The sequence below is a fragment of the Microcaecilia unicolor genome, chromosome 6, assembly GCF_901765095.1.
Source record: "Microcaecilia unicolor chromosome 6, aMicUni1.1, whole genome shotgun sequence".
Taxonomy (NCBI): Eukaryota; Metazoa; Chordata; class Amphibia; order Gymnophiona; family Siphonopidae; genus Microcaecilia; species Microcaecilia unicolor.
In genome coordinates this window covers 183508577-183530239 of record NC_044036.1, presented here as the reverse complement: position 1 = coordinate 183530239, position 21663 = coordinate 183508577, and the positions used below count along the sequence as shown (strand labels likewise).

General features: G+C 43.0%; 1 protein-coding gene across 1 annotated transcript in view; it reads left to right on the top strand.

Annotated features, from left to right (window-relative positions):
* Nucleotides 1–21663, top strand: part of UBA7 (ubiquitin like modifier activating enzyme 7) — a 411248-nt gene that overhangs the window by 262134 nt on the left and 127451 nt on the right. Inside the window, 1 exon segment of the mRNA XM_030206492.1 lies at nucleotides 7864–8055. Coding sequence (XP_030062352.1) covers nucleotides 7864–8055 — 192 coding nt within the window.

Genomic DNA, 21663 nt, shown 5'->3' with positions numbered 1-21663 from the left:
TAAGATACTTGTTACTTCCTTATGTCTTTTGTGTTCAATGTGACATATAAAACAGATTTAATAAGAACAAAATATAGAAAATAACATACAATAATTTTGGGATTACTCCTATTGAGATAAACACTTGCGAATAATAAAAAAAGAACTAAATTTTGGTGGGTTTTATTTAGGAGGGATTAAGGGAAAGGAAGCTTTAGTGGAAAAAAGTGATAAGATGTCAAAAGTTTTTCCATTTCTCTAATAAACACAGATGCTGTGTCACACTAGACTTACTTTCTTATCTGAAGATAAGTTATATTTGTGATTCATTTGAGCAATATTACTCCAATTGACCCCTGACACAGGCCCATATCAGGTCCTTTGATTAAAGATATCTTGACTGTTCCAGTCCTGAAGGCTTTTTTTGTGCTTTTTTGTGTTGTCTTTGCTCGTTGTACTTAACCCTCTCGTTTGCTACCCAGGGAACAGAGTAGAATGTATTTGAGTTTGAGAGGAGCATTTGTTTCTTAAACACAAGCTTAGACAGTTCGCTACCTTTTAACATTATCTGAAACTGCAAAAGAAAAGGAGTTTAATGAGTATCAACAGGGTGAAAACATGAAGTGTGCCATGCTGGGTCAGACCAAAGGACCATCTAGCACAGCATCCTGTCTCTCTCATGTCCAGTCCAGGTCTCAAGTACCCGACAGGATCCCAAAGAGTGCATCACAGGGCCGCCAAGAGACTGAGTCGGCCTCCTCCCCCACCCCCTCCAAGGACCACCGTGTAGCCAGACCACAAAAATTGGGGGCGGGGAGAGGTGGAGCCCAAAGAGTGTGGGGTCATATTTTTCCCACCTCCCTGCCCCCCGCCGCAACTCCACAAACCTTGGCTGACGGGAATCCTCAAGCCCCAGCAGAAGTCTTCCTCACTTGGGGATCCCCGCCAGCTAAACCAGAGGCCCCAAAGCCCTAAGTCTGCTCTTCCCCAGCCTCTAAGGGGGGCCTGTCGCCGGAGTTTTCTCTCTTCTGCTCCTGTCGAGACGCGATCACCCAGGTCCCATCAGGAACAGGAGAGAGACAGACCCCTGGCGCCGGGCCCAGGGGAATCTTGCCCCTCTTCTCAGCGGCCCTGGTTCTTCCAATCCTTGCTGCTCACTCCCAGAGTTAAGCAGTGCTTTTTCCCAAGACTACCTGGCTTATAATGGCTTACCTATGACTGCTATAAAAATAAAAGGAAAGCCTTTTCCAGTATAACGCACACTATAAAAGATTTCCCAAATAATTCAAAATGCAGTATACAAAAATTGTATCTAAAATGTATTTCAAAAGCTGAACAGAAAAGAGATGTGGTACAGTGCATTTTCTTCCAATAGAATTTCACTCTTTCAGTCCTGAATGAGAGCTGTGACAGAAATTTCAACTGCTGTGCGAGGGTTTACCTGGTACGAAATTGTTCAGAAGGATGAGAAAGAGGAGGTTTAAGTTTAACTGAAACTCTGTGTTTATCTAAGATTTGTATTTATTTAGAAACCCAGATAAAGAAAAAGAACAGGGTAGCAAAGCTTTCTGTTTTTTTCAAAAGATAAGACATTCAGGCTCTCTTGTCTTCAGCTTACTGGTTACAATCCGGCGGAAGGACGAAATCTTGAAACAGTACCTATGATGTTTATGCAACAACCATCAAGACAAATGGGTCCAGCTACTCTCAATAGTAGCATTCACTTATTACAATTTATTTATCTATAAGAGCTTATATACCACCCACTGCGATTCAGAATCGCACAGAATGGTTCACAATAGAGAATTAAAATTTGAGATTCCGAAACCACACCACCAGTATCATCAGTCTGTAACAGTTCCTGGCCTTCATCATCAGGATTCACAACATCATCCTTTAGACCAGGAGAACAAGAGCAGTGATTGTTCACCACAGTTCTATCATTTGGAACATAGAAAAGCCCAAGAAATAGGGAAGAGAGATTTCAGCCTTTTGGAAGGTTGACAAATTCTGTTCCAAGTATGATTTCAAAAGCACTTGTTCAATAGTTGCAGAACAAGGAGAGAGAATGCCTTAGCTGCCAGCCTTTGCATCACGCCATGGTGAGACTGCACCTCAAATACTGTGTGCAATTCGGTCAGCGCATCTGAAAAAAAGATATCGTGGAATTAGAAAAGGTACAGAGAAGGGCGACAAAAATGATAAAGGGGATGGGACAACTTCCCTATGAGGAAAGGCTAAAGAGGCTAGGGCTCTTCAGCTTGGAGCAGAGATGGCTGAGGGGAGATATGATAGAGGTCTATAAAATAATGAGTGGAGTGAAACGGGTAGATGTGAATCGCTTGTTTACTCTTTCCAAAAATACTAGGACTAGGGAGCATGCGATGAAGCTACAAAGTAGTACATTTAAAACAAATCGGAGAAAATGTTTCTTCATTCAACATGTAATTAAACTCTGGAATTCATTGCTAGAGAATGTGGTAAAAGTAGTTAGCTTAGCGGGGTTTAAAAAAGGTTTGGATGGCTTCCTAAAAGAAAAGTCCATAAGCCATTATTAAAATGGACTTAGGAAAAATCCAGTGCTTATTTCTAGAATAAGCAGTATAAAATGTATTGTACTGTTTTGGGATCTTTCCAGGTACTTGTAACCTGGATTGGCCACTGTTGGAAACAGGATGCTGGGATTGATGGACCTTCAGTCTGTCCCAGAATGGCAACTCTTATGCACTTATGTACTAGATAGCTGAAAATTAGGTGCCAAGATGATGTGTGCTAAGTGCTAATTCTATAATGACAATTCTTAGTATTCAATGTACCGGCATATGGCAGTTATTTTCAATGCGGAAGAAACTTCAAAGCTTGAGTTCTGTTCCCGCACTGTTTGTTTGACATCTTTCAATCAATTGTCTAGCAGACATGTCTTTTTCAAGACAAGCTTGTTCAATTTCACCGAATGATTTGTTCTCTTGGATTCAGATACCATCATGAGACCCCTGACGCAGGCACTACTCGCTGAAACACGGACCGTGATGGGTCTATTCTATTCTGTTCTATTCCGGTTCTTCTATACCGCTTTTATATATTTTCAGAGCGGTTTACAATAAGATTAAATATCCTATCCAGATATAATATATAATTCATTTCTTAATAGAACTTCAATGCATGATTTCACAAGGTGAACAAATAGGGTTTTAAAACTTTATGAAAAAGACTATAGTTAGATATCAGTCTTACAGATACTGGTATACTATTCCATATTTTAGGGCTCCTTCTGCTTTTTTTGGCTTTTCGATATAGAATACGAGCATAAGTCTGCATTTACATGCCTATTTTTAGGCAGGAGCCATGTAACTGCTAGGCACACCCCTGACCTCCAAGGCCACGCCACTGACCTCCCTGTCCACTCCTGGTTCACGCCCCCCTTGCATTTGTGTTTTGCACACACAAGTTACAGAATACCAACTAATGGCAGTTACACATTCAACTGTTAATTCGTGCCATTTAGCATGAATTAAGATCAGTTGTAGCCAATTGTTGGTCATTAATGCAAATTAGCAACTAATTAAGCTATTATGTTACATGGGCAACTGGCATTATGCACATTGTCTGTAAAAGTTTGCACATAATTTATAGAATCGTGGGGTTTCTGCACAGCCGTACTAGATAGATCTGTTAATAAACATTCTTAACTTGAATATGAAATCCTAGACGGCATACACCTTTAAAGTCTGTCCATCAAATATACTTGTTTCATATGCAACACTTTAAAAGCCAGCACCAAATACGCTCTGTTATGGGAAGCTAATACTACATTACTAGCAAAGGTCTGGCACTCATAAGAACATAAGTAAACCCGGCATCCTATTTCCAACAGTGGCCAATCCAGGTTACAAGTACCTGGCAAGAACGACTTTCTTTATCAAATGCTGTTTTTCCCCATATCTAATAAGGATGCTAAGAATCTCAGTATCATGATTTCTTCTGAAGCCAAACTAATGAGGTTCTAAATCAGCATTCTTTTTGAGAAACTCAAATAATTGGTTGGAAACCAACCTTTCATTAATGTTAGCTAAATAAGGCAAAGATTAAATAGGCCTATAATTATTCACTACACTAGTCGTTGAGTTTTTCAAAAATGGTCTCACTATATCTGTTCTCAAATTATCAGGCATTTTCCCATCCTAAAAGCACATATTTTCAACAATCTCTATGGCTTCAAAGGCAACCTCTTTCAAGGATTTAACAATACTTGGATGACAAGAATCCAACCCAAAAAGCAGATTTGACATTCTTTTGAGTTAGCAATTGAAAATCTTTCCAAAAAAGACCCATCCTCCAGTGGGCAATCTAATTCCAGAGGCAAATCCACAGTATCAAAATTAATAGTAATATTCTGAACCTTCTGGTGGAAACCAATTGCAAAAGCATCAACATCCAATGACTGTCTGTGCTGTTTTTGGCCCATATGTAAGTCTAGTAACAACAGCAAAAAGCTCTTTGGATTCAGATACAGAAGCTTCAGTTACCTTATTAGAATAATTCCTTTTAGGAAGAACGCAATATCCTTTTGCTTGCAAATTATATTCTACTAATAAAAGCCATTTCGCCACCTTCTTTCAACTTGATGAAGTTTACGTTTCTGCACCCTCAATCCGTCAGAGTACTTTATGAGATCTTACAACTGAATGGTCCTTTTTAGAAGCAATTGCATCTAAAGAATCTAACAATATTTGATTCCAACAATTAACAGCCTCATCCACATCTAATGTATTAAGGTCCGCTAAATTTGATGAAACCCTTGCTCTCAAGTCAGAAATCTCAAAGGGTCTCTATAAAAAAAAAAAAAAAGGTTGAAGGAGAAGATTTTTTTTTTTACATGTTTCATCTCCCAGCATTTAATTAGAAACTGTTCTGACCAAGGTACTGCAAGAACTACCTCTTTGTTAATTTTACTAAAAGTACAATCACCAGGAACAAAAACTAAATCCAACATATGACCTCCAATATGCATAGGTTCATTCAGTATTTGCTTCCAACCCAAAGAATGAACCATATCTAAAAAAAAAAATAGAGACCACTAATTCAGATGCCCACAAATCCGCTTGCAAATTAGTCTCCTAAAAATATTGTTTTCTCCAGAGACAAATTCCAATCTGCTAAACATTCAACTAGAGGAGAAAAATCAGAATAAAGAACTCCAAGAGCACAATAACGCAAAATAGCATTCCACATATGTGAAACCAAAACTAAAATTTGTATTCCATGTAAATTACAGAGCTTCCTCTGACTAAGGTTCATACAATCTATATAAATAATTAAAACTCTTCCCCCCTCTTTTCTCCTCTCTTACTACAGAGTAAGCTTTAAAATAAGGAGGATATAGTTGTGACACTAGAACAGAGTCATCATTAGTTAACCATGATTCAGTTACGCAAATCACATCACATCCCAAATCGTTCACTAGATCAAACAACAATGAAATTTTATTCATAACAGATCTAGCTCAGCTCAGTGTATGACTGAAACCTTTCACACCGGAACTGATAATAGGAACCTCATACAAACATCTAGTCTTAGCATATCTAAGTGTCTGAACAGAAATCAAATCTCCATAACAACTCCTACCCATAACAACTTGTATGAAAGTAAAAGGCACTGCAGGCTTAAATAAAAATAAAACTGCCTTAACATAACCAAATTTCAACTAGGTTCTACCCAAAATCCACCTGAAGTCCTCACGAAGAAGCGCACAAAGGTGTGCTCCTTTGTTGAGCTCCTTCATCAGCACAATGAGGACGCGTGTGTCCTGGCACTGACCAGCAGGCTAAGTAGCTCATGCAGTTGTCTGATTTCAGCAGTGGGCAGAATCATCAGTGTTCCAAGTCTAGTCAGTGGCGCTGATGTTCCGGAGGAGGCAACTGCTTAACAGACAAGTACACACATGGCAAAGCACAAGTAAGGCTCAGGTAGTCACAGGTGGTAACAGCCTCTGCTCTCATACTGGCAGGCTGGACATGGGGAAAGGAGTAGAATGAAGGACATGCTGTGGGATACGAGGGGGAATGGGGAGATTATGAGAATTTCTGGCAAGTGGGCTTGTCATGGAGGGAGGGAATGGATAGATCATGAGAGATGCTGGCAGGCTGGACCAGGTGGTGTAGATTGCAAAATTGGCATCTACATATAGTTGCCACACATGTAAAGCCCATTTTTTGTGCACACCTATATTTATAAAATCGCTCCAGCTCCTTAATGTGCCAGCAAATACATGTGCATTTGCTGGTAGCCATTTAGGGATTTTACAAAAGGCTCCAGTTACAGCAGAGCGTTTTGTAAAGTAGAAGGGAATTGAATGCATTCCTTGTGACAGTTCTCATTAGTAAAGAAGACCAATGAGTGCTGAATAGACTAAGTCCATGGACAGTTTCTGCATAGGGCGTAGTATCCCAGGTCCAGGGGAAAAGAGGGCAGAATCGTCAACCTGTAGCAACCACCTTCCCTTTGGGTTGAGTCCTGGTGCTGGCTATCAGGTCTTAGCTGTCCAAACCCAAAACCTGAGAACCAGACAGCAGAGGAACTCCAAACATACACACAAGTTTAGGGCACTCACTGATGAACTAACTTCCAAAAGAGCTCTGCTTGATACCATAATCATCTTGAAGGAGCATAAAAATGTATCCAGTTTCTGAAATATATTGGGCCCAGATTATCTAAAGCCTTAAAAAGAGACAGCCCATTTTAAATTGGACTCTGCTGGCAATAGTCAATGTGGCTTGTCTAGATATAGAGAAATATATTCTGTCATAAGACAACCCAGGATTGTTCAAAGAGTAGCAATTGGGATTAACTATAAATGCCTCATAGCCTTTCTAGCTAATCCCATATGTAAGCGATTGCAGTAGTCTAACCAGAACATTATGAGAGCATGAGTAATAGTAGCCAGCCCAAATTTATCAAAGAATGGCTTATATTTCTGAGTCAATCAGAGCTAATAAAAATTATTTAATAAAACTTTTAAAATGTGAAAAGACCATTTCAAATTTGGTTCCAAATACACTCCAATATTACTTTCTTCATTTTTATAGGCCACTGCATATCAAAGTGCTGTCATCTGTGTCCTCAAAAATCAGGTCTTCCAATTTTTATGTTTTCATTCTCAAATTTATTAATCACTCACCAATTGCAAAAAACGTTGATGCTCTTGAGAATTCCAGCCACATCCACATTCCAGCAGACATAACATATGGGTGGGATACAAAGTTACCTCAGTAGGTAAATTCAGTACTTTTGGTGCAGAAGAAGGAAATGGTTAATGGTAACTTATTTTGCTTTGTGGGATTTCATGCTCCAGACATTAGTCCTAATGACAATGGGGCAAAGTGGCAAATCCACTAACTTTTGAGTTTTATGCAAAAATTGGGTCTATAATATAAAATTATCCCAGAAAGCAAGGTAAATGTTAATTCTTTGCAGTTAATAATTTACTTCTTATTTGACCTTCATACTTCTTACTTTGAGCTATGTAGGCAAAAGTTTTACAGTTTTGCAGTCTGGCATTGTCAGTTTCCACATGTCCTCAGATAAATTTATTTTGTCAGTTTGATAATCATTTTAATTCTTTTTGTTTTCCTCCTCCTACTCCCATAATGTATTGCTCCCTCTCTATACCTTCCTCTGTGTTCTTTTTTTTCTCCACTGTTCTTAATATTTCTCCCTCCATCTTTTCCCATCCTTCTTTCTGCCCTATTGTGGTTTCTATTTTGTCACTTCATGTCACCATCATGCTTTCATGTCCTCTCTCTATCTCTTTATATTAATTTCCCATCTTGCTGTCTCTTCCTTTCACATTTCATCTTCCTGTTCCTTTTGTTAATTTTCTGACAGAGTAAACTCATTGCCGGAAGGATTATCCCTGCCATTGCTACAACTACTTCAGCAGTTGCTGGCCTGGTGTGCCTGGAACTTTACAAAGCAGTTTGGGGGCATCAGAAACTCACCTCTTACCGGAACAGTTTCCTGAATCTGGCTCAGCCCATCTTTGTCTTTGCTCAGGCCCTGAAAGCACCTGTTCAGAAGGTAAGTGCTGTAGTGGAGAAGGATATAATACCATACAGAGCAATCTTTGCTCTACACACTCGAATAGTGCATTTGCATAGCATCCTATCACACCAGTCCAGACCAATGAGTTGTGTCAGTCTACCAGCAGATGGAGGCAGAGAATGAAAGTAATTCTCAAGTGATTCATCCCTTAAGGGTATCATGCTGCATAGAATGTTCAGTATTTCTTCAAGCAGATGTATGATAGGCTAAACAGCCCTGCTCCTGACCTGGATTCTAGCTAGTTTCATCTGAGCTTTAACTACCCTTATGGGGTTTTATGCTCCTGTGCCAGTTTTATGCTGAGTCTCAGTTGACTTGGGGGTGCCTGTTTGGCTTGTCTCCTAAACCATCTTCTCAGATGTTTCAGTTGAGTTGGAGGTGCCCTCTTGGGCTTGTTCTCCTGATCCAGTTTAATATCTAGATTTCAGTTGAACTGGGGGTGCCTTCTATGGCATAAGCGCCTGTTAAAAAAAGGTAGCTGTTCTATGGAGCTGAGGTATTTTTTTGATTTTGCTCACACCTTTTTCAGTAGCTCAAGGTGAGTTACATTCAAGTACACTGGATATTTCTCTGTCCCAGGAGGGCTCACAATCTAAGTTTGTACTTGAGGCAATGGAGGGTTAAGTGACTTGCCCAAGATCACAAGGAGCAGCAGTGAGATTTGAACCGGCCACCTCTGGATTGCAAGACCGGTGCTCTAACTGCTAGGCCACTCCTCCATCTCAGAGGTCTCATATGAACTGTATGTTGTGCCTTATGTAGTCTTATTCTTCGGAGTGTAAGATCTATCTATATGTCTATGCTGGAGATTAGACTATTTGTCTTGGCCTAGGACCTTGGCTATATTTCCCACAAGAATCATTTCTCTGTTTTCTGGTATAATGAAGTTAACTATAGTTTTACCTGAAAAAATAATCTCCGTTTCGGCAAGGGAAAAAGGATCCCTTTTTTCCTTTAATTTCTGTCCTAGAGACATTTCCTACTGATTAAAAAAAAAACCAAAAATCTTCTGAACTGAATTAACTATACATAGAGCTGTCCCAGTCAGCTCTTTTGTTAAGGACGAGGCAGTTGTGTTTTTTCTTTCTTCTTACATTTCTTATCTGGTCAAAGCTGTACAATTCAGCAATTGGCTTTGTTCTTGAGGTAGCAGAAGTGAGAAGAATGGAGGTTGTTAGCTGTGTTCTACCAAGTTAGATGAGCACAATCTGTTTCAACATGAGCTACTCATCTGGCTTACCATGTTTAGCATGATAGCACTGTTCTTCAGTTATGGAAATAATATAGCCAAAGAAGCGTGGTAGCCAATGATGATTCAGAGCTGACTCAATTGCCCAATTGCACAGTTCTTCCATTCAGCTGTGGTGCACTTCCACATATAGTGCACAGCTCTTACAATATCTTCCTGTGCTTCACAGCACCTGTGTGGTACTGTTGACCACCTGGGTTGCTTGGTGGTACTATTGTCCACCTAGGTTGCAAACTTTCTGCACCTACTTGTATTACAGGACGGCAGCCTCCTAGGTTCTGCGGTTGCAGCAACCATTTGAGTTGCACAGTGGCGTAGACCATTTGTTTGTACGGTGGCAGTGGCCACCTATATTGCACAATTGCAGCACTCCTTTGGGTTTCTTCCTGGTAGCAACAACCACCTGTATTACAATCCTATGTGGCTGCCAGTCTAGCTCTCCTGCAACATCTATCTATGTGGCTCCTGCTACCTCCATATCTGTTGTGTAGTTGCAACAGTCACCTGTTTGCATAGTTGCAACAACTAGGCTGTTTTCATAGTTGTAACAACTGCTGTTACTACTCAACTTAATCAGTTGCCTATTTTTCCATCCCTGTAACAACCAGCTTGGTTGCCCAGTACCAGTATTTCATAGCTGTGACAACCACCTGTCTTATACAGTTGCACAATCAGCAGCGTTGTGCAGCTGAAATAACTGCAGGCAACTGCAATGCTGCAGTTCACATAAACAGTTAGGTCTAAGCTGGCACAGGAGGAGGAAGTGACCCACTATGCCGTGGTTCGCTTCCTCCTTGCTGGGGGAGCTCTGTGGGAGAGGGGACGAGAGAGTGCGGAGACCAAATGGAGATAAATATGATCCTGACAGTATTCTGTATCTGTGCCTTAGAATTCAACAGTTCCTGTTTGAGAATGGTAGAATAGATAATTAGACTGATTTTCAGACTGCGGGAGTTAGACCGGCTAACTCCCGCTGTCTGTACTGAGACCCAATTTTCAATGCCAGGCCGTTTTCAGTGACCGGCATTGAATATCCGGTTTATCTTTGGCTGGTCAGAATTTAACTGGCTAAGCTGGTATTCAGCCCTGGCCGTTAAGTTCAGACTGGCCAAAGATATTCTAGGGATGCACGCATCCTCTCCTCTGACAGCCTTGCACTAGTTTATAATGTGATCCTAAAATGTGTTTAATGCTTTTACTGTTAATCTCATTTCTAAGGACCTTCACTGTTGTAGTTTTCTCGGCAAAGATATGTGAGCAAGGCATTGTCGTAATGTAGTTCACAGGCAATGCAACCACACTTGTCTGTCTGAATAAGAACTGTTACCACTGGTTGTGAGGCTGCCCAGACCTCCTCTCTCTGTCTGCCAAGCTTGGCTCTTTTGTCTTCCTGCTATAATTTCCTGGTCATTCTTACTATCTCTGTCCTGGGAGGTCGGCCAGGTATGACATTTCCCTCCAATCAAGGGCTGTCCTTTAGCACCTCCCTTGCTACCCGGTGGCAGGCTCTGTCCCCATTGGTCTCTATCTGCTCCTCCCTGAGCCTGTGTGAAGCCTCAACACCCCTTTGTCCCTTCAGCCATGAGGCATTCTCCATCTTGCTGGAGACATGGGGCATGCACCATCTTGGCCCAGACAGCTCTGTCCTGCTGGAACTCCCTGCAATGAACCTGGTTTTTTACCTTGAAAATATCTCCTCCCTAATGAGATATCGCACATTCCAGTCACCCAGCTTTGAACCACTTCTACCTGTTCAACTATCATTCTCCCTTGCAATAAAGCTACCTCTCCTCAGATCTCCACCTCCAACAGCTCTCAGATTAAGGAGTCTCTATGCCTTGGAGCAGCACTTCTGAACATCTGTCTGTGAGTAAATTATCTGTGATTTATTCAAATAAAAGAGGCTTCATAAAAATAATAGAGACTCCAGGTGTGACTGGTGTGCCAAGATTATACTCTAAGATATCATGACTTTACAGTAATAAGTCTATGAGAGTCTTAACAATGGCTGCCAAACTTAAAAATTGGCGTATAGCTGGTTGTATCACCCAATATAACCGGCTATCCACTAGACACTAAGTGGCAATATTCAGTGATACGTGGCCAGCCATGTACTACTGAATATCGGCGAATAATCATTTTTTAAGGTGCCAATCTTGGCCAGTCAAATGCTACTAAATATCGTGGGGTATATCTTCACAGAACCCTACTCCAGGTTTATGATGGAGCTCACAAAGTGATGAAAAGCTGTCAGCTGACAGTACTTTCTAATGATATCATGTTCTCAAGAATTGAAGAGGAACACCTCTGGGAATGTAAACCGCTGGAGACGTGGAGGGGCATTTTCGAATGGGGGCGACCATCTCTAAGGGCGCCCAACTCTAAGGACGGTGCCGTGAAGGGGCGGGGCAACGCGTATTATCGAAACAAGATGGACGTCCATCTTTCGTTTCGATAATACGGTTGGGGACGCCCAAATCTCGACATTTAGGTTGACCTTAGAGATGGTCATCCTTAGGTCATTTTTCAGATGGTCATCGGTTTTCGGCGATAATGGAACCCAAAGACGTCTATCTCAAAAACATCCAAATCTAAGTCCTTTGGTCATGGGAGGAGCCAGCATTTGTAGTGCATTGGTCCCCCTCACATGCCAGGACACCAACCGGGCACCCTAGGGGGCACTGCAGTGGACTTGAGAAATTGCTCCCAGGTGCATAGCTCCCTTACCTTGGGTGCTGAGCCCCCCAACCCCCCCCCCAAGGTCCGCCTGCCTGAAGTACACTGCACCCACTGCAACTGCTCCAGGGACCTGTATACTGCTGCGATGGACCTGAGTATGGCATTTGAGGCTGGCATAGAGGCTGGCAAAAAAGTATTTTTAAACTTGTTTTTTATGGTGGGAGGGGGTTAGTGACCACTGGGGGAGTAAGTTGAGGTCATCCCCGATTCTCTCCGGTGGCCATCTGGTCAGGTCGGGCACCTTTTTGAGGCTTGGTCGTGAAAAAAAATGGGCCAAGTAAAGTCAGCCAAGTGCTCGTCAGGGATGCCCTTCTTTTCTCTATTATCGGCCGAGGACGACCATCTCCTAATCACGCCCCAGTCCCGCCTTCGCTACCCTGCCGACACGCCCCTGTGAACTTTGGTCGTCCCCACGATGGAAAGCAGTTGAGGGTGTCAAAAAATCGGCTTTTGATTATGCCGATTTGGATGACCTTGCGAGAAGGACGCCCATCTCCCGATTTGTGTCAAAAGATGGGCGTCCTTCTCTTTTGAAAATAAACATGTTAGTCACCTATAGTCCTACTGAACACACTGCTTTTCTTCACCACCAAATACTTCCAGCTAAAGACAATTGGTGAACATCAGAAGCTTTCCTTTACCTTTGTGATGCAGCGTACCAAAACTCTGAAGTACAACACCAAGACAACATGCTTGCGCTTCCTCCTTACCAAAAGCCAGAGACAGAATCAGATAAATTATCCTTGGGTAAAAGGAAGTAAAATTAGGATGAGGAGGAGCGGTTTTTGATGGGAGCTTGGACAGCACGTTAACTCGGTTCCTCATGGTGAGAGGTATACAAAGAACTTGCCAAAGCTAAAACAGAGGACTCGGAAGCCAAATTATCCAATTTAACTTCAGTGGGCTAGTTATTGTTGCCTATCTTCCTTTACACCCCTCCCTCCCGAATACATATGAGAAGAAACTGTGAACGTATCAGGGCTTCTGGAAAAAAAATTATTACAAAAGTGATCTTTGCAACTAATACGTTTGAACCACAGTGCAAGCCTTAAAGTTTTTTGAAGAAGGAACTAAAAGAAGAAGGCAGTCCTAAATATTTAAGTACCAAATGGTGAGCTGTGAGCTGTATCATGTTGAGGGGGAGTGGATGCACACAGGGTGAGGAAAATAGGGAAATGTATTCTGTAACCTCTTGTATAATAATAATCAGGTGTCTGAATAACTGATGGGATGAGGTGCTGTACAGGCTTCTGGCCTACCCAGGGGAGTCTGAAGTATAACGTGTGAATTTGGACAGTACCATGCTACAGAGTAAGCTGAGCTGCTGCCATGGCTAAAAATGAGAAGGAGCCAGAGAAAAAGTCAGTGTGCAGTGGAGGATTGGGAGTGGAGGTAAGGGGTGAATCATATGCCATGGGGGGGGGAGGATGATGGCAGAGTAAAGGGGTGAATTATGCCATGGGGGGACTGAGGGCAAAGAAAAGGGGTGAATGTGCCATGGAGGGTTTGAGGGCAGAGTAAAGGGATGATATGCTAAAGGGGGATTGGGGGCAGAGTAAAGGGGTGAATGTGCCATGGGGGTGGGAGCAGCAAGCTGAAGGCCGAGAGGGGGGTACAGGGGGGACAAAAGTTCCTGGGCCCGGGCCTCCGGAGGGGGCCCGGCGACACCGCAGTCCGACCCGCCCTCCCTCCGTCGCTCCCAGCACTAACCTTAAATGCCTCCTTTCACCACGTTCGCAGCAAGCAGCAGCAGGGCAGGCCACTCCTTCCTTCCGTGTCCCGCCCTCGCCTGACGTAACGTCCACGAGGGCGGGGCACGGAAGGAAGGAGAGGTCTGCCCTGCTGCTTGCTGCAAACGTGCTGAAAGGAGGCGTTTAAGGTTAGTGCAGGGCCCGGCCCGGTAGCGGGTGGAGGGGGGGCCAGCGACCTCAGGTGGGGGGGCCCGGCGGCAACGACGACGACCTCGGGTGGTGGTGGGGGCCCGGGGGCAGCCTTGTCCCGGGCCCGGCTCTGGCTCTCGGCGGCCCTGGCTGAAGGATGACCATGGGGGATAGGATGGGGGGGGGGGGGGAAAGATGCAGTGGTAGCTGTGGGGGTGGGATAAGGAGAGAGCCCTCTAGAGTTTTATCTCACCATCCCTCAGATTTCACTGCCCTTCCCCTAACTCCCAGCAAGACCCCTGTTCTGTCCATCCCAAGGAGTGTAGGAGTAGCCTAGTGGTTAGTGCAGCAGCCTTTGCTCTTGGGGAACTGGGTTTGATTCCCACTGCAGCAACCTGTGATTCTGGGCATGTCACTTAACCCTCCATTGCCCCAAGTACAAATAAGCATCTGTGTATGCTATGTAAACTGCTTTGAATGTGGTTGTAAAATCCACAGAAAGGCAGTATATCAAGTCCCATTCCCTTTCCTCTCCCGTCCACCCCCAAGCCCCATGACACACACCATCTACCTTTCTACAACCCCCCCCCCCCTCCCACCCGTGACACACTAAGGGAACTGACGGGCAAGTTTGGATCCTAGATTTTTAGGATGATTCCTATATCCTAAGATATTTTGTTGACCCCTATCCTAACCTATTATATGTCACATGTCTCCTGAGTTAGTGAAATATCTGCATGTCAGTTAAATATATTCTGCAATGGCTGGTAAGATTTTGGCCAGATTGAGACATTTGGTCTCAAAGTTTCAATATTGGCCAACAGGCAAATTTTGAGCACCACTGCTTGACTATTCAAAATACTGAACATTCTGTGCAGCACAATAACCTTAAGGGGCAAATCACTTGAGAGCTATTTTTTATTCTCTGTCTCCATGTGCTGGTAGACGGACACAACCCATTGGTCTGGACTGGTCTGATAGGATTAAAGGAAAGAAAGTAAGACATAACTTTTCCTTCCATAGCATTGCCACTAGGGACAGTTGTTCTGTTCTGTGTTGTGTTGATCCAGTCAGTTATTTGGAAAATCATTAATATGAAGCAGTGACATTTAGATGTGTTATATACAAATGTAGAACATGACTATAGTTAGACCTTGACTTATCTTCTTTGCCTGTCCTCTGGTTCTCCTCTACTACTACAGATTCTTTTCCCAGCTTTACCCTCACTTCCTCACTGTGCAGAACACTCTGAAGTTCTCCCAGGCTTTCTTATTTATTCGACCTCCATCATTAAGAGGCTGTTGTATTCATCTGTGTGTGCAAGAAATATTTCCTTATGTTAATTCTGAATGTACCTCACTTCCACTCTCATATCATGGTCTCAGCTCCTCAGTCTCCTTGCTCTGATAAATGCTTTTTAACCATAATTTGGGAATACCCCAATGCATTGTCTCTTGTCTGGTTAAATATTGTCCATGGAACATTTAAACGTCAAGTTTTGCTCAACTGCTTGAAATTTGCCTTTGGTTTTGAGTCCTGTAATGTCAGAATTTTCAATTAAGTTTGAATAATTAATTTAAATTTTTTTTTTGCCCAATTGGCTGCCAAGGATAGCTGGACAATTCCTTAATTAAATGGATACATTTCTTTGGAAAATGTCTCTCTCATAAGTTAATATTTAGCAGATACAGGGTGAATGTTATCCCTTGCTGTGTGTGCTTGTTGAACCATGAAACTGTCACAGATAATGCAGGTAAAGGATTATGATGAGTCTCTGGGTGTGTTGAGGCTCTCGGCATCTAGAAGTACATCTGAATCCTTTAATATACACCCAACATCTTTAACTACATTTCAAAAATGTCTTACAAGAAAAAACATGACCTGAGGAAAGAGGGAGCATCCTATTTTCCAGTTTTTGTTTTTGTTACCTTAAGAAAACATGTTATCTTGCCTTTAAACTTGAAATGACCATCCCTTTTAATCTGCTTTTTCTGTTAACTGAACTGCCTGAGGTGAAATTTCATTGTTATCATGGAACACTAGTAAAGCTGTCCTTCCACACGCTGATGTTATGTGATCTCACAGATCAGACTGTTTGATATTTTCTCAACCAACTAATATAAAATCATTCCTTGAACTGGATGCAAGGTTCACACATTGAAAGCAAAGGGAAATCTTGAGATGCATGGATCACTCTTCAGCATTCGAAGAACGAGCAGTTAGGTGATGGGGTTAGACTTGTTTGTAATGGGGCTTCTGGAGCCATCCTGCCACTTCAGTGTGTACTGCGACTGGCTCACTTTTTCTTTTGCACACATAAGAACATAAAGAGTAGCCGTACTGGGTCAGACCAATGGTCCATCTAGCCTAGTATCCTGCTTCCAAAAGTGGCCAATCCAGGTCACAATTACCTGGCAGAAACGCAATTAGTAGCAACATTCCATTCTACCAACCCTGGGGCAAGCAGTGACTTCCCCCATGTCTATCTCAATAACAGGCTATGGACTTTTCTTCCAGGAACTTGTCAAAACCTTTTTTAAATCCAGATATGCTGACCGCTGTTACCACATCCTCCAGAGATCAAATATTCTTTGAATGAAAAAATATTTCCTCCTATTTGTTTTAAAAGTATTTCCATGCAATTTCATTGAGTGTCCCCTGGTCTTTTGAACTTTTGAATGAGTGAAAAATTGATTCACCTCCACCCATTCCACACCACTCAGGATTTTGTAGACCTTAATCATATCCCCCCTCAGCCATCTCTTTTCCAAGTTGAAGAGCCCTAACGTCTTTAGCTTTTCCTCATATGGGAGCAGTTCCATCTCCTCTATCATTTTGGCAGTGCTTTTTTTGTAGAAAAGAAGGTGCTGGTACTCATTATGGGCGGGGTCACCACATATGGCTCCACCCCTATTATAGCCACACCCCTTATACTAGCCATGGCGCATATAAACAGACATCATTGAAAATATTATACTAGTATAGGAGAAAAAAATAATGTGATTTTTTTCATTATAAATAATTTCTGTAAGCTGTTACAGCTCCAGTATACCCAGTGCAAAATAAGACAGCAGATGTAAATTCTCAAATTGGACATATTCCAAACACTAAAATGAAAATAAAATGATTTTTTCTATTTTTGTTGTCTGGTGATTTTCTTTTTCTATCCATATTGGTCCCAGCTGCTCTCTATCTGTTCTCTTAACACCATTTCCAGGGCTTCCTTTCCATTTATTTCTTTACTTTCCTCCTTTCGTCTTCATTTCTTGCCCTACATCCAGTAGTGTGCTGGAGCCGGCTCGCAAGATCCGGTTGTTAAATTTTCTTCGGACTTGCGAGCCGGTTGTTAAAATGGGCGAGCCGGCTCTCCTCCCTCCCTCACGGCCGGTCCGACCCGACACGGTAAGCATGGCAGGGGAACGCCATGCCTACCGTCACTTATCTGCCCAACCTGGCGCCCTCTTCTTCCCCGAAGGATCATTTTTATTTTAAATTTACCTAACCTCCGTCTGTCCATCCATCACTGGAAGCGCTCCTGCCCTCCCAAGTCCCGACGTCTCTAGCAGAAGCTTCCTGATTCGTTCATTCTCATTGTCCTGCCCTCTCCTCCCATTGATGTCCAGCAATTGTCCCTCCCCTGCCCTCCCATCGATGTCTAGCAATTCTCTCTTCCTTCCCCTCCCATCGATGTCCAGCAATTCTCTCTTCCCTGCCCTCCCCTCCCATGATGTCCAGTGATTCTCCTCTCTCCCCTGCCCTCCCATCTCCCATGTCCAGTGATTCTTCTTCCCACAGCCTATCGTTCTCCCAGCCCATCCTCCTCCTCCACAGGCTGCCAGCGTCGGAGCTTCCCTCTGTGAGTCCCGCCTATGCGGAAACAGGAAGTTGTAACAACGTAGGCGGGACTCGCAGAGGGAAGCTCCGACGCTGACAGTCTCTCTCAATCGCTGCCTGCACCGTTCGCGCTGCTGAGTTGACGTCAAAGTAAGTAGGGGAGTGAAAGAAGGGTCAGGACTCGCCGGGGGGGGGGGGGGGGGAGGAAAAAGGTGCCGGTACGCCATACCGTTGCGTACCGGCACAATAAAAGCACTGCATTTTGGTCACTCTTCTTTGAACCTTGTCTAATTCCGCTATATCTTTTTTGAGCTACGGCAAATCAGTACTCAGAACTCAGTACTCAAGGTGAGGTCACACCATGGAAAAATACAAAGGCATTATAATATTCTTGGTCTTATTTTGTATCCCCCTTCTAATAATTCCTAGCATCCTGTTTGATTTTTGGCTGCCACCACACAGTGGGCAGAAGATTTCAGCGTATTGTCTACAATGATACCTAGGTCTTTTTCTTGAGCACTGACTCCTAAAGGTGGACCCTAGCATGAGATAACTAACACAATCTTCTTTTCAAAGTATCTTTGCCTTCCTTATCAGCGCTTTGCATATGACTTGCCATTCCTTATGCTGTTTTCTTCGGTTCCTTCTTCCATTTTCTGAAGGATTTTTTTTTTTTTTTGTAATCTAATAGCTTTCTTCACCTCGCTTTTTAACCATGTCGGTTGTCGTTTGGCCTTCCTTTCTTCATTTCTTAATACATAGAATATATCTGGCCTGGGCTTCCAGGATGGTATTTTTGAACAGCATCCATGCCAGATGTAAATTTTTGACCTTTGCAGCTGCTCCTCTAAGGTTTTTTTTTAGTGTTCTTCTCATTTTATCGTAGTCTCTTTTTTGAAAGTTAAACGCTAATGTATTGAATTTCCTGTGTGTGCTTACTCCAGAGCTAATATTAAATCTGATCATAATTATGATCAGTGTTATCAAGCGACTCCAGCACCATTACCTCCTGCACTAGATCATGTGCTCCACTAAGGACTAGGTCTAGAAGTTTTCCTTCTCTTGTTGGATCCTGAACCAGCTACTCCATAAAGTAGTCCTTGATTTTGTCAAGAAATTTTACCTCCCTAGCACGCCCTGATGTTACATTTACCCAGTCAATATCAGGGTAATTGAAATCACCCATTATTGTGTTCCCCAGTTTGCTGGCCTCTCTAATTTCTGATAACATTTCTACATCCGTCTGTTCATCCTGGTCAGGTGGACAATAGTATACTCCTATCACTATCCTTTTCCTCTTTACACATGGAATTTCTATCCATAGGGATTCCAAGAAGTGTTTTGAGTTCTGCAGAATTTTTAATCTATTTGATTCAAGGCCCTCCTTAACATACAATGCTACCCCTCCACCAATTCAATCCACCCTATCACTATGATATAATTTGTACCCTGGTATGACAGTGTCCCATTGGTTATCCTCCTTCCGCTAGGTCGCAGAGATGCCTATTATTTCTAATTTTTCATTTAGTGCAATATATTGTAACTCTCCCATCTTATTTCTTAGCCTTCTGGCATTTGCATATAGTACAAGTATTGTACCAGGTTCAGTAAACTGCTTTCACCAAGCCACCCACAGAGAAATCCTGGAAGCATAGCACCTTTTAATTTTCATAACTGAAAGGCCCATTTGCCCAAACAGCATGCAGAATCTCCAGTTTATAAGTGTAATTTAAAAGTTTGAAAATGACTATTCGCAGATGTGCATTGTCCCAGGCAGTGGGCCCACCAATTATTTCAGTTGGAGTGATTGTACCAGCTGACTCCAGGACCCCCTGCAGTTCACTGTCAGTAATGAATTCTGAAAGACCCACCAGCCATAAGTTATTACAGCAAGATGTATGTTCAAGTTTGTCTGTTTTTGCTTCCAAATGTGCTATTTTAGTTTTTAGACTAGATTGTATTGTAGCCATTTGTCATGCCCGATCATGTAAATCAGACACCCGTTGCTGATAGGCACCAAAATCTATACAAGCCATTCCATATGTTCATCTAACATATCAATTTTATCAGAAATCTTTTGCAGTTGTTAATTCATGGTGTCCTGAATGGCCACCTTTACTTCAGTTATTATTTCAGTGACCCAGGCCGAGCTGGTAGAAGACATACTCCCAGGATCTGCATCCACCATCTTAAGGTCAGCTCCGCGTCTCTTCTCCTTCTCTTTGCATGGGGATTACACAGCATCTCAACTACTACTACTACTACTATTTAGCATTTCTATAGCGCTACAAAGCATACACAGCGCTGCACAAACATAGAAGAAAGACAGTCCCTGCTCAAAGAGCTTACAATCTAATAGACAAAAAATAAATAAAGTAAGCAAATCAAATCAATTAATGTGAATGGGAAGGAAGAGAGGAGGGTAGGTGGAGGCGAGTGGTTACGAGTCAAAAGCAATGTTAAAGAGGTGGGCTTTCAGTCTAGATTTAAAGGTGGCCAAGGATGGGGCAAGACGTAGGGGCTCAGGAAGTTTATTCCAGGCGTAGGGTGCAGCGAGACAAAAGGCGCGAAGTCTGGAGTTGGCAGTAGTGGAGAAGGGAACAGATAAGAAGGATTTATCCATGGAGCGGAGTGCACGGGAAGGGGTGTAGGGGATGGACGAGTGTGGAGAGATACTGGGGAGCAGCAGAGTGAGTACATTTATAAGTTAGCAGAAGAAGTCTGAACAGGATGCAAAAACGGATAGGGAGCCAGTGAAGGGTCTTGAGGAGAGGGGTAGTATGAGTAAAGCGACCCTGGCGGAAGATGAGATGGGCAGCAGAGTTTTGAACCGACTGGAGAGGGGAGAGGTGACTAAGTGGGAGGCCAGCAAGAAGCAGATTGCAGTAGTCTAAACGAGAGGTGACAAGGGTGTGGATGAGGGTTTTGGTAGAGTGCTCGGAAAGAAAGGGGCGGATTTTACAGATGTTGTAAAGAAAGAAACGACAGGTCTTGGCAATCTGCTGGATATGAGCAGAGAAGGAGAGAGAAGAGTCAAAGATGACCCCAAGGTTTCGAGCTGAGGAGACAGGGAGAATGAGAGAGCCATCAACAGAAATAGAAAACGGGGGGAGCGGGGAGGTGGGTTTGGGGGGAAAATGAGAAGCTTGGTTTTGGTCATATTTAATTTCAGGTGGCGTTGAGACATCCAGACAGCAATGTCAGACAAGCACGCTGAAACTTTGGTTTGGATGCAAGGTGAGATATCAGGGGTAGAAAGGTAGATTTGGGAGTCATCAGCATAGAGATGGTAGGAAAAGCCATGGGATGAGATTAATGAACCAAGGGAAGAAGTGTAGATAGAAAAGAGGAGGGGACCAAGAACAGAACCCTGAGGTACGCCGACAGGCAGAGGGATAGAAGTAGAAGAGGATCCACCAGAGTGAACACTAAAGGTGCGGAGGGAGAGGTAGGAAGAGAACCAGGAAAGGACAGAGTCCTGGAATCCAAGTGAGGACAGGGTATTGAGAAGTATGCTGTGATCGACAGTGTCAAAAGCAGCGGAAAGATCAAGAAGAATGAGGATGGAATATTGACCTCTGGATTAGCCAGTAATAGGTCATTGGAGACTTTAGTAAGTGCAGTTTCGGTTGAGTGGAGAGGGCGAAAACCAGATTGTAGTGGGTCAAGAATAGCATGTGAGGAGAGAAAATCAAGGCAGCGGCGGTGAACAGCACGCTCAAGTAATTTGGAGAGAAAAGGAAGGAGGGAGATGGGTCGGTAATTAGAGGGACAAGTAGGGTCGAGTGAAGGCTTCTTAAGGAGAGGTGTGACCACAGCATGTTTAAAGGTAGCAGGGACCGTCGCAGTGGAAAGTGAGAGGTTGAGAATGTGACAGATAAA